General features: G+C 43.1%; 1 protein-coding gene across 1 annotated transcript; it reads right to left on the bottom strand.

Annotated features, from left to right (window-relative positions):
- Positions 1 to 294: 294 nt before the first annotated feature.
- Positions 295 to 11,886, bottom strand: HAL (histidine ammonia-lyase; the record flags this gene model as incomplete). The annotated part of the gene is made up of 20 exons (XM_082280976.1): positions 295 to 444; positions 887 to 956; positions 1,050 to 1,158; positions 1,734 to 1,868; positions 3,985 to 4,150; positions 4,251 to 4,316; positions 4,936 to 5,016; positions 5,788 to 5,846; positions 5,962 to 6,057; positions 6,134 to 6,281; positions 6,885 to 6,932; positions 8,326 to 8,465; positions 9,831 to 9,956; positions 10,041 to 10,078; positions 10,268 to 10,334; positions 10,419 to 10,491; positions 10,590 to 10,664; positions 10,962 to 10,989; positions 11,158 to 11,218; positions 11,640 to 11,886. 20 exons carry the CDS (start codon positions 11,884 to 11,886, stop codon positions 295 to 297), a joined length of 1,983 nt encoding a protein of 660 aa, XP_082137102.1.
- Positions 11,887 to 13,402: the final 1,516 nt, after the last annotated feature.

The raw sequence follows: 13,402 nt of genomic DNA, 5'->3' as shown, positions 1-13,402 counted from the left end.
TTGGAACAGATGAAGAGAATACAAACGAAGAGTTGACAAAACAAATACTGCTTTCAGCAGGAGTCTGAATGATTTGTGTTCAGAAGTTCATGAAATTCAGTCAAAACCACACTATCATGACAAAGTTGTCTTTCACATGTGAGGAAAGCAGTGAGACTTTTCTTCACTATCTATTTGCTCCTGAGCTAGACAGTCAGGTCCTCTGGGTCACCTGGAGAAACCACATTGAGTAGAACAGCCATGCTCAGGTAAGGTTCTGGAAAGGATCTGCTTTCTTCCAGAGGATTGCAACTCTCAAAGTTCATTCTGATGCCTGTGGTCATGACTATCATCTGCACTCATTCTCAGCGATCCTAGGGAGAAAGCTGTAGGTGAAATGGGTCTTGATTCAGGGATGTGTTCCCTCCTGTACTTTTCAATGTAAGGTTGAGCCACTTCCCACACCTGTGAAACAAGAATGTGAAACAGCAGAGTCAGAGGCAAGACAAAAGGTCAGCTAAGACATCAACACATGAGTTCAGGAAACCTTATAGAAAAGTTATTGGGATAGAGGTGGCAAAGCTATGTAGATATGCTATATGGGATGAGCAGAACCAGAGAGGCAGATAGAGTGAGGTTTAGGGAAGAGCACATGGATGGAGTTGACAAGGGATGGGAAAGGATACAGCTCCAAGGGGACAAGGTGAAAGGATTCAAGGCAAAAATACTTTGTCTTGTCTTGTTACCAGGCTAATGCTCTGTGTGCAATAGCTGGGAGACAATCACTGCACTTGCTACAAAACCACTTGACCATGAAGAGGCTAGAGCAGCAAAAACAGCAGCTGGCATGGACAAAGAAAAAGGGTTCTAGACAATCCTACGGCACAAGCCAAAAGCCAGCACTCGCCTTCTGGTCCACGAGCAGCCTGTGAGCTGCTTCAATGTCTGGGGCCATGAAGCGATCCTTTATCCAGGGCCTGTAACAAGACGTTGGAGAAACATTAACCACCACTGCCAGCAGCTGCTCTCCAGGCAGGCAACCTCTGAGGAAGGTGTTTATCTGATCTTACCTCACCACGGAGCGCACAAGGTCGTAGACCTTCTCCAATGGGGTTGTTGTTCTCAGAGGGCGTAGGAATTCAATGCCCTGGCACGCAGCGAGCAGCTCGATAGCCAGAACTAGGAAACAGAACAGCGAAAGGGATGTTTGGCAGGTACAGCTCAAGGCGAGGTTTCCTGTGTAAAGCTATCCCTGGCCTTTGTTCTCACTAATATGATATGGTTTCAGGCAATGTGAAAAACCAGTGGATCCACATGCCCCAGAGAGCCAGCCCAGTGGCAGGACCATTTCATGGATGATGCTGGGGGCAGTATCAAGCATTTCAGCAAGCAGATTTTGGGTGCTCTGTTGTACAGACCTTTCAAGTGTACCAGGAAATCCTGGTCACCAGAGTCTTAAATCCCTAGGAATCTCTTCCAGGTTAACTTGAATACTCAAATTAATGTCCATCATAAATCAGAAAACTTCTTTAGCACTGAGAAAAGAAGGGCCTGAGCTAAAAATTAAAGTTCTCTCTATGAAGCTTGCAAGAGCCCACATGAAAACACCGGTAAAATGACAGCGCTTTGGAAGAGAGTCTTCTGTCTGGAGATGCTTGCATTGTATCTGCCTACCTCACACCTGATCATTATTGGTATTAGCTTCTCATTTTCGTGAGTCAAGGTCTGTCCGGAAATCAAGATTTTAATTTTACCTTGTTCCACGTGTTCAATAACTCTCAAAGCTTTTCTTGCAGCCCATCCTCCCATGGATACATGATCCTCTGTAGCAGCACTGGTTGAGAGAGAATCCACAGAAGAGGGGTGGCACAAGGCTTTGTTTTCAGAAACTGCAAAAATCCGGCACAATGAATGTTGGGAGAATGGGCATGAGACAGCAGAAGCAATGGACAACATGGAGATAAGAGCCTATCTACCACCTTGGGTCCAACTATTGCTCCTCTTTTGAGGATGCATCAGTATTTTACCTGGACTGAGTAATTTGTAATAACCACCTTGAAAATCTGCCATTGCCTCTGAAAACTAACCAACATCAGTCTTTAGACTCAAATATTAATCAAATATGGAACGACTGCTCACTCTTCACTCCTCCATCTCCAGGCTTGAGTTGCTGTGGCTAAAAGGCCTGAAGGAAACTGAAGAAGAAGAGCAGACAGCATAACTGAAACACAAGCCTGGTCCTGCCTGTTGCTCTAGGGCAACTCTCTGTAAAGGGTATTGGCTCCCTCTGGTTTTGGTCACGAATATTGCCCCTCCCCTGTTTTCAAACATAGCTAGAGATCAGCATCTGGTCTGCTCATTGCAGCTGAGGTACTTTCAGAACTTCCTGTACAAAAATGCAGGAGTGTGATACAAATCTCCCACTCTCGTCTTGCTACAAGGCTGCCCACGTCCATGAGCATGACACCACTCCAGCTTTGAGAGCCAGGTGCAAGCTCTGGAGTAAATTCTCATGCTGCACCCCAAAGCAATGGCAATTTGGCTGCAGCAAAGGCCTTAGGTACCATTCAATGACAATTTGAGGTTGAGAATTGCTCTTTAAAAGAGAAAAAAATGAGGTCTGAATCTCTGGCTGCACTGGGCCTTTTCTTTCTGAAGCCCAGCAGGATGCTGCATAATGCCCTTGCCAAATTAGTGGCTTCAGAAAAGCTACAAGAGCGACAGAGAGGTGGTGACACCAACTGCAAACAGGCTGGAGTGACACAGTCTAGGACCAGAGCCCAGCTGGCACATTCAGGCAGGTGACAGCAGGTCCCAGAGAGGCTGCATGTGGCTGCTGCAAACAGCTCGGTCTGGCAGGCGCAGAGCTGCTGGAACGGGGGCAGACAGACACATCCAGCGGCGCTGCAAAATGCCTGCAAATTTTTTGCAGCTTTATCTATTAACCCTGGGAGTGAAAAACATTAGCTGGTACACAAACAACCCAGAAAATGGCAGAGTGATTAAAAAAATACTAATGATTAAAAAATAGGTTAAAAAAAATAAAAGGAACTCAAACTTCAATTCAGATAAAATCCTGTCTATTTTGATCAGGATGAGATGATTTTGACCCATGGACTCCTAGTGTCAGCAGAGGCAGTGCTATAATTTTCATTTCCCACAGCAGAAATCACAAACACCCCAGAATCTGTCACACCAGATTGCAAAAGTGTGCAGTGAAACCTGATGCCATGTAACCAGCTGAGGCCTGGAGCCATCCTAAACTCTCCCCAGCCAAAAGGTAAAGCTTCCAGCCCTTAAACGAGGGGGGATGAGCATTTCAGCTTCTCTTCCAGGCCCACTTGCCAAACCAGCCTCTAGGCAGGGTTCCTTTAGCATATTGATTTAGTTAATTCACTTGTTTTTCTGCAGAATGTTTATCTACACATTTATCTGATATCCTCTGTTCCTGTGTTTGTTTGTATCTTTTAAAATTTACTCTCTTCTCATAGCATGTTTATATTGGCTCATGCTTCCCTGAACCTATGAACTGTGATATCCTAGCGGCCATCAGGTTTCTTGTTGCCTTAGTCACGGGTACTAGAGGAAACACTGAACTGATGTCTAATTTCAGTGTGCTCCCCCAATAGCCAGCCCTGCAAACTCCAGTCTGCTGAGGACTGTGGGGTCTAATACTGATGTACAGACCAGGCTGTCAAATGGAGACACCCAGTACTGAGGGCATCAGGCCACCTTTGAGACAAGCCTTCCCACCAAAGTCCACTTAAGAGTTTGCACGCTCAGAGCACTGAACATGCCCAAGGGTCAGTGCAGAGTAAGGAAGCCTGAGCTGAAATAATAGCAGCTGCACTCAACACTCACACTTTATAAGACAGCAAAAAACAAGCGGAGAAGAGACAGAAAACAGGAGCCAGATACCTTTGTGTCTACTATTAGATTACATCTGTCTTGAAAGAAATCAGTCTTTCTAGCTTGCTCTCCCTGTGGTATTGCTCAAGCACTCACCCAGGGCAGCTGCTGTGCAGTGTGCAATCATGAAGCCTGAATTCAGACCTCCTTCAGTGACTAAAAATGCAGGCAGTTCACTCAGTGAGGGGTTGCACAGCCTCTCAATTCTTCTTTCACTAATTGCAGCGAGTTCATGCACACCGATTGCCAAATAGTCCAGAGCCTACAAAAAAAGATCTCATTAAACCAGATGACAGAAACAAGCAAGCAAAAAAAACCAAAACAGAAACAAAGTTTTTTCCTTTCTTCAAATGCTGAATTACCTTTGCAGGATATTCCCCATGAAAATTTCCTCCAGAAATGGTCTCTTCTCTTTCAGCAAACACCATCTTTAAGGAGAAGTTGAGGCACACACAAGTGAAACACAGTTTACATGAGAGGTATCTGCGGTAATCGGAATATCTTAACTGAAGGAGTATTTGTGCTCATAGGCTTTTATGTGCAAGCACTTTATATTGCATCCACACTTCCACTTTTCAGGAAATGAAGACACAATCTCAGTTCTTCAAACTTGTACATACAATTTTGATATGTATTTTTTTCAAATAAGCTACATAAAGGGAGGTCTTTGATGGAGGGTGGGGAGGGGGGCAAAGAAACCCATCTGTTCAGATCCTAGCATAGATTTTCAGTTCCTTGATAGATCCTCTCCATGACAGTTACAATTTTGGACAGATTAGAAGCCATAATGCTTATCAGCAATTGATATGATGCTATGTACAGCATCATTACAGTGGTGACAGAAATGCAGCCTTGCATTGCAGTGCTGACAGAAATCCTCCCGTGCTGTCATAGGAAAGGAAGAGAGGTTACTGTTGCAAACAATGGCAGTTATTGACCAAAGCCAGTTATGACTTTTTTGCCTCCTGTGAGAGTAATTATACTGAAGAAAAGAATAAAAAAGGCCAAGCAGGATTTTACAAAGTATTAAAGTAATCGAAAAGATACAGGGTTGTCCGTGGCACTGTTGATTTCGGTCGTTATTATGTCCTTCACAAAAGCAATTGTATCATTTACAATTCCATGGACCTAGAACAAAAGACATTTGTGCCTGAGCTTAGTATCTGCACTTAGTTCACCTTCAGGATGCTGACTGAGTTGCAGGGACCCTCTTTCCCATCATCCCACTCGACTTTCACACATGGAAGACAGTCTTGGATTTGTTTCAACATGAGGAGCATCACTGCCAATCCTAGACACTTGAAAGATGATATTCACTATTATTGTGGCAGTTTTGCCAAAAGAGTAATCTGAATATGATATTCTTTACTTGTTTGGGTTGGTTTACCTAAATGGAAGATATTCATTCAGTGGCAGAAGTGTTATGAGGGAAGAAGTAGCCTTACAAAGACTCACAGAAAACCTCTTATTAATTAATTGGCTTCCATTAATTCCACTGGTTTAATAGCTTTGCTCCTGTTAAAACACATACGATTGACTTCTTCCAACATGTTTGAGATACTACACTCCGTTGGCTTTTGGAAACACCTAGTTCATGTTCTTAACACCACTGCACAAGAAAGTCCCTACAAAATCTGCAAGCATGGAAACTAGCGCTTTCCCTCTGCTTCTGACCCCCGGCCTCTTTCAGATCGGAACACTGCTTTGTTAGATGCTGCTGATGGGTGCATGCACGCGATCAACAAATTACATGTCTCCATTATTACAATTTTGAAGTGAAGAAGAAGCAAAATAAGAGTCAGACAGAGTCAGACAGCACATAACTGACAGTATTTCTGAGGTGGAAATTTCATCATCATTTATCTATTGTAATAGAAGGATACAAAAGTCAGTTTTTACCTGAGGGCAGCAGCGCATTGTGTACGCATCCTGAACTCGGTCACAGAATCTATGGCTCTCTGGAAGAAAAAAGGGGGGCAAAACCCAAATATTCCTTACACAAAAGCATTGTGTCCTGTTGAAGGACCCAGCTTGTCCTGGTAATCTGAGAGGGTGAAGGTTAAGATTGTTCACCTGCTATTTCTGATGGATGATGGTCAGAATCTAGAAGGGACCTGAATCGAAAGGCCACTTCAGCCTGCCCTCGATGTGGGCGCACTGCATGGATATCTAGTAAGACAAGTTAGATGGTTAGGCTTTGCAAAGCTTTTGTTCAGCAAACAGACAGGGAAGGCCCAGTACCCACCAGTGTCAAAGGCCCTCGTTGTACCCTTCAGGACTTCGAGTGTAAGGGCAGCGATGATGTCAGCTTGCCTCGCTATGGCCCCTGCTCTTTCAACTGCCTCACAGCCCAGTGAGGTGATCATCTGTGTCCCATTGATGAGGGCCAGACCCTTCAAAGGGAGAGCAGGTGTTAAGCAAAGTCCTTGCAGCTATTCCACACACTGTGACAATTCCCCATATCTGTGACAATTCTCCTTCCCACATGAAGAAGTTAAAGACCTTTGCCTAGCTTCTTGGACCATCCTGAAATCATAAAATGCACAGCTTGACTGAGCTTCTTTGCTATGTAAAGTGTCAATGCTCATGACCCCACTAAGTCACTGCAGACACCCTTGGGGCACCAGTAGTTCCAAGTAAGTCAGACACCTGCTTCAAGTCAGTCATCTGACCTCCTGTTACGGCCAAAGGGCAGATAGGTACTGTCTTGAAGGTGCCTCTAGCTGTTTCAGGATGGCATAAAGTGCTTTCTTAAGGGGCCTGTCTGTCTCCACTGACCACAGAGCCAATCTGAACACCAAGCTTGGGTCTGACATTTCAGGTCAAGCAGGGTGACACTAGGAGGAGTGAATCCCGCTCCTGACAACACTTCATCAACATCCTTCTGAAGCTTGATTTAAAATCATTAATTCATTTAATGCTTTTATTGTACATATAAAGCAAATAGTGATTGACTGTGCTCGTTTTCATCAGCTGACATCATTAAACTTTATTACCTCTTTAGGTTTCAAGGTAATTGGTTTCAGTCCATGGGCTTCCAGGACCTGTGAAGGAGTTCAATGCCAAGATAATTAATGAAAAATACTCTTCAGTAACTAAGTCACTAAAACTTAAATGTTTCCATGAATAGAAATACTAACAAATTTCTTAAGTGATGGGAGAAAAAGACCTTTATATCACAAACATATAACATATTTTTTTCTGCTGGGCTAAATAAAGGGCTTCCAAACTAGCACCTTATTTCCTAGTGCCAGTACAAGAAGGTAGCAGGAGCACTGAAGCAAGATACTGTCACAGCCCATTAACATCTACTGTGTTCTAGATGATGGGAGAGGGCAACAGTAAAGAAGGCTGGAAACCTCTTGGGAAGGCAATTCTGCCTACACCCTGCCTCATAGCATTTTGGCTTGGCATAAATTATTCCTTTTAAAATGATCCCCTAATCCTTTCTATAGAAAATCTCTAATGGCAAGAGGAGTCCTATCCAGTTTATTCTATACATGTCTATTCTAGAGGGCAATTGGTCTTGTAGGAAATGGAGAAACAGCATAACCTATTTCTCATTTAATCCTCTCACCCTTTCCAACAGAAGAGGTAATGCATCTCAGAAGTGTACAGCTATAACTTCTGATTTCAAAGGTCCAGAACACACTGGTCTACTTCCTCCCTACTCCTCTCCCTGTGTAGTCCTCAATCCTTCTCCAGTCTATAGTGATGTACACCTATCAATTCATGAACAAGTCTGGTATTCAAATATTCATGGATAGGAGTGATAGGTGTAGCAGAACAAACTACCGTGAAAGACTTCGGAGGAGCCGGACTTGGAGATACTTAACACAAGATCAATCTGCTGATGTGTTAGTGACAGAATAACAATTGATTAAAACCTAATTCCATTCTAACACTTCTGTCTTGTGAAGGAGAATGATATAAAGGCTCCTTGTAACCCTAGTTAGTTTATCAAAAATAAAATATCCAAACCTATGTATTTACTTAAAGCCCTTACAAAATCAGTAGAAATTTTACTGCGAAGATCTTGCCTCCAGTAAATCTCCAGGTACTCTCTGCATTTGAGAGGTGATCTTGGGTTTTTTAGAAAAGCGTTGATGTTCATGGAGCTGGAGATACAGTAATAATTCTTTCAGAGTTGGTATCATATCCTGTCCCTTTCTCCAGTTCATAAATGATGTCACCGTGCTATCTTGTATTGCAATACTATGGCATGATATGTCTTTAAGGCTCAATAACATGCTGCTTATTTATGTCTCCTCCAGTGACATGTGGGTCAGTTATTACATTCTTGATGGACCCACCTTCCTCAAATTAGAGGATGAGTAGCTAAAGGCAACCTAGTCCTAATTCAAACTAGTATAGAAAATCCAAAGACTTTTAAATGTTATTAATCTGAGCAAATCCAATCAGCTGCACGAATCTTACATATTTAGCATCAGCCCAGCCACTCTTCGGGGACCACATCTTTCCCTCTCCAATTAATCCCAGAGCAAGATGAGAGAGGGGGGCCAAGTCTCCGCTGGCTCCAACTGTCCCTTTCTCTGGGATATAAGGAAGGCAGGATGCTAGAAAGAACACAAAAATCACTCATTTTAGAACCTTCCCTTGATACACTCCTTGGAAAACAGAGAAGCCAGCTCGTAAGTGTGGTCACAGTAACATCCTGCAATCATGAACAGTGTCCCCAACAGGACTACTCTCGTTGCAGCCTGGGGGACACAGCCCAGGGTGATTGCACCTACAGCAAGGCAGCTACAATGCTTCTTGTCTCAGCTCTCCATCACAGGGTGACCACTTGGTATGGACAAAGCTATCTCCTAATTTCTTACTCCACTAAACACTGGGCTATTCTTAGAAACCATCTTTGAGCCCTCTTCTCCCCATCCTACTCCTCTGGGCACTGAAACGTGGAAATGAAGAAATGGAGCCTGGGAAACATCAGAAGAAGCAAGGAGGGAACCTGTCTGTTCCTCTTATTTTGCAGAGCTAAACACTGAATTGCAGCTCCTTCACACGCTGCAGGAGGAGGAGGGTGTTACAGAGTGCAGCACAAAGACTGTTTTTGGGGCTCACATAAATGAACATGGCTCTTCTCTCATACACGTGGTCTGTGGTTTCAGAACAATCTTCCCAATCTACAGTTTAGGAAAAGAAGAGAAGGAGAGTTGATCCTAACACTGACATTAGACAGAAGGTGCTCCTTGCTTGGCAGGCCCCACCAGAGGGGCCATCCAGTGGTCATCAGCTAATGAACATCAGCCACTGCTTTGGGTTCTCTGCCACAGCATCTGGCAAGGGAGGGAAGGCCACCCAGCTGGAACTGCTGTGGCAGTTGTGGCCATGTAAGCTGCTGACTGGCCATGGGCTTCTGTGTGGCTGCCTTGTAGCCCTTGTGTACAAACACCTCTGTAGGTCTCAGGGGGTCTGCTCCCAAAACCAGGTGGTGCTTAAGTGGGTCTGCTTCACAAACACCAACACATGCAGTGTTCTGTATGGTAATGGCCCCCTCCTCCCTAAATCCCTGTATTCCTAGAGATGGTGACACACACGATACCCCCCGACAGGACAGAAGAGACAGAAGAGAGAGGACAGAGACTTGAGCCTTTGTAAAAAAGCTTTCCCAAAGCCATGCTCTTAGTCAAGCTTAGCCTTGAACTAATTATCTGACCTTTCAGAGGCTCATTTCCCAAATTTCTGCCTGTTGCATCCCTTTCAGCCTTTCCGGTCAGTTAAGCTCATACCCCATGTCCTTCAACAGAACAATGGTCTCCAGTTGTGAGCTTGTACAGCCAAACTCTAGCCCTGATCTCTCAACTACCAAGCTGAAAGACCAGCATCTGTAGCTTGACCCATTGAGCTACACTTCTTAACAAAACAGTTAAAAGGAAAAACAAAAGCGAAAGGAAGATTTTCTTTAAACATCTTTTTACCATTAAATGCTTTAATAACTTGCTCGAGGGTTTCTAGGGATATTCCACTGTATCCTTTGGCTAGGACATTGATTCTCAGTGCCAACAGCATGCGAGATCTCTCTGGGGTCAAAGGTTTCCCCACACCTGAAACGGTAACAGAACCCTCTTGGTTACTCACCTGCTACCAACAAGGGCAGAAAAGGGAAACACCAAGCAATCTCTCATTACCTGCAGAATGTGAACGAACCAAGTTCACTTGAAGCTCCCTACAGAAAAAAAAAAAATATGTTAAACCTCAAAAAAAGTCTCATCAGGTTTTATTTTGCACAAAACAGAAGGAAGTCCTGAAGCAGCTCTCTCATTTAACCCCAAACTGTACAACTACAGGGTCGAACTGCTCCCTCTTCTTCCTTTCCTGAAAAGTGAGGGCAGAAAAGGCTGCACACACAACATACCTCAGATTACTGTTTGGGATGACAGTCCTGGCAAACTTTCCAAAACCCGTGGTGATGCCATAAACAACTGCAAGAAATGTACACTGCTGGTTAAGGAGAGAACCTGATGAAGTCTTCTAAACAACTATTAGTTAAAAGCAAAATTATTTACCTGTCTGTTCCTTTACGATCCTTTCAATCACTTCTCGTGATTGTTTGACTTTAGCTTCAGCTTCGGGTGTGAGCTAAAGCATAAGTAGTTTAAATATTAGCTTATTTCTCATTATTTAGTTGTAGAAAAATAAACACATACTTTTTAGCTGCATTTGTTCAGAATTTTTACCTTTATCTTGTAGAGTCCCTTTCCTAAATTGACCAAGTCCTCCGTTGTTAAGCTGTTGCCATCTAAAGAAATATACTACACCAAAGAACCACATTTTAGTTTGGGATATGGATACATATAATGTTGCTTAATAATCAATAATAATAAAAAATACAGTCAAAACTCAGCAATGACAGGAAGCTTCTTCATGCTTATTCATAAGACAGGAACCCAGGTAACAAAAACATTATAAGCACATTATAGTTTAGTTTTCTAGACCCAGCCAATCGAATAGCCCCTGCTTTTGTGAATGCTGCACTGACTGAACTCTCAGCATTTTCTGGTGAGTAGCAGGATTTGTTACCAAGTTGTAAAATCATTGGTTATTCCTACCTGTTCAGGTTCTCGGTATTTGCTGTATCTGAAAGTTTTGTAAAGGAAAAAGGGCAGACAGGATTTCACAGGTAGTGAGCACTCAGTTACAGCTGGCAATGTGTTTTAAGAATGAAGGAACTCTAAAAAAACCAGGCAATCTGGAAAATTACACATCTGTAATTGTAAACTTTCACAAAGCAGTCAAAAAGGATACAAATGAACTCCTTCTGGTTGAGATGGAATGAAATCTGGAGACATTATATCTCCTTCTATAACTAGAAGAAATATGCAGAATAAGCACATACATGATTAAATTGCATTCTTCAGATAAGTTAGTTTGTTATTTATTACAATTCACAGCAGTAAGAATTCTGATTTCCAGTTATCATCCCTGAACATACTTGTTCACTTCTGGGAAAATAACAAGGAGGTATGTATTTATTTAAGGTATTCCAAAAGCAAAGGCATAACAGCTTACACTATATATGACAGCAGATAGAGAAGATGTATATAGAATCCTATACCTTCTAACTTTTGTGTAGTTCTGTTCCTAAATATTCTTAAATTATTGGGCATTTTCCCATAAAAGCTCTAGACAATCTCTCCAGTGTAATTTTAGATGAATCTAGATAAAACCACAGTTTGCTGACTCAGATGACAACACAGTCACTCTGCAATGCTTAAGGTTTTGCTTACCAACTTCAACAAATTCATTGTCCTCTAGAGCATCCCCCACGGTATCATCAAGATCCAGCAAGCCAAGTCCCTTGCACCTTCGAATGTAAAACTTTACTTCTTCCACCGAGGCAAATCCCCCATTGTCAGGCTTGTTTTTCATGTACCGTCTCACAGCTTCCTTTCCCAGCCACTCAATGGTGTTTGTGGAGTTTAGGCATGGCACTGCCAGCCATTCTCCTCGGACATGCACCGTGTACCTCGGCATGTTTTCTCTCCAAAAATTGTTCCTTGACCAAGAAGGGCTGCAGTGTGCAGCAGCCTCACATTTACCACACAATGGCCTGAAGAGCTGTGCCTGTCTGGAGCCCAGTGTTGCAATCAGATAGAGGCAAAAATCCACCCTCAAAATCCTCATCTTTGTAAATACATGAGATCAATGTGTTTGGCTGACTTCATCCAATCAAAACAAACCCAGGGAACACACCCTTTTCACAGAAAGGCACACACGCCCCAGGTATTGCCACAGGAATTTTATTCTGAAGATCACATAGGGAATATAGACATGAAAATCCAGGAGCTGAGCTTATGTAGCAGGAATAGATAAATTGGACTAAGATGCAGTGCAACTGTTCTAAAAATGTAAGGTTTTAACAAGAGTTAACAGCTATTGCCTAACAAAAACCTCCACAAGGGACAGGGCTGCAAGAGAGGCACCTTGGGAATATGGGTTGCTCATGGCTCTTAGGACTGAAAGAAGATTGTATTATAGTTTTACATCGCTATCCAGAGCAGGATAAAAGCAGGCAGCAGAGGCAGCAAGCCTGCTTTCATCAGCCCCATGGTCAAGTTTAAAAACTGAATTTTTTTATTGTAGGTAAGGAAAAGATTAATTAATTTCTATAGCCTTTTCCCTTATGCTCTGGAAGATGTTACTAGAACAGGTATCAACAAATACTAGGCCACAGCTGCACACTATCAAGCCCAGTGCTGCTATGTGATGCTTTTTTGCAGGCAGAAGGCACAGAGGAAAAGACGTGGAGATGCCTGTTAAGACGGTGCCAAAATAAAAAGTTTAGCAATAACCATGTACACACGGCATCTGAAAATACCTCTGTTTTTTAAAGGCAGAACAGCTGCACCACTCACAGTCCATGCTACCCACACTAGTGCTCCCAAACAAAGGGACTACCTAGGGTTTAATTATTGTAGGAAATGTTAACTTGGGTCCCACTGGTGGGAGACACTGTCCCAGCAGAGCTACCTAGAATCATGCTAGAGAAAGCCATGCCTGACAATTTTCTTTTTTCTGACTCTGACACCAAGAAACCAGGATTATCTGGCAGCATGAACTCTAACTACCAAAGCACTATATACGATACATGGGCTTTTACAACAAAACGCAATTTACCCTAACACTAGTGACCTAATGTCTTTATAAACAAGTTTCATTGCAAGCTGATAGCTCAAGCCAGAGCCTGTTAACATCAGATATCGCTTCCTCTGACCAGAGCTCATGCTCACATACACAGTTGGGGGAAGAAGGAAGAAGCAGGAGGACTTTTGGAGTGATGGCATTTGTGTCCCTGAGTAACCCTGCTCTCCTGGAGAAGATTGAATACGTGCCTGCCCATGGGAAGCAGTGAATGAATTCCTTGTTTGGCTTTGCTTGTGTGCGCAGCTTTTGCTTTATCTGTTAAACTGTCCCTCTTTATCTCAACCCCTGAGTTTTCTCACTTTTACTCTTCCAATTCTCTCCCTCATCCCATAGGGGGAGTGGGTGA

The sequence above is a fragment of the Coloeus monedula genome, assembly GCF_965178545.1.
Source record: "Coloeus monedula genome assembly, chromosome: 4".
NCBI lineage: Eukaryota > Metazoa > Chordata > Aves > Passeriformes > Corvidae > Coloeus > Coloeus monedula.
The sequence above is the reverse complement of the archived record's forward strand: the minus strand, read 5'-3'. Positions and strand labels throughout refer to the sequence as shown.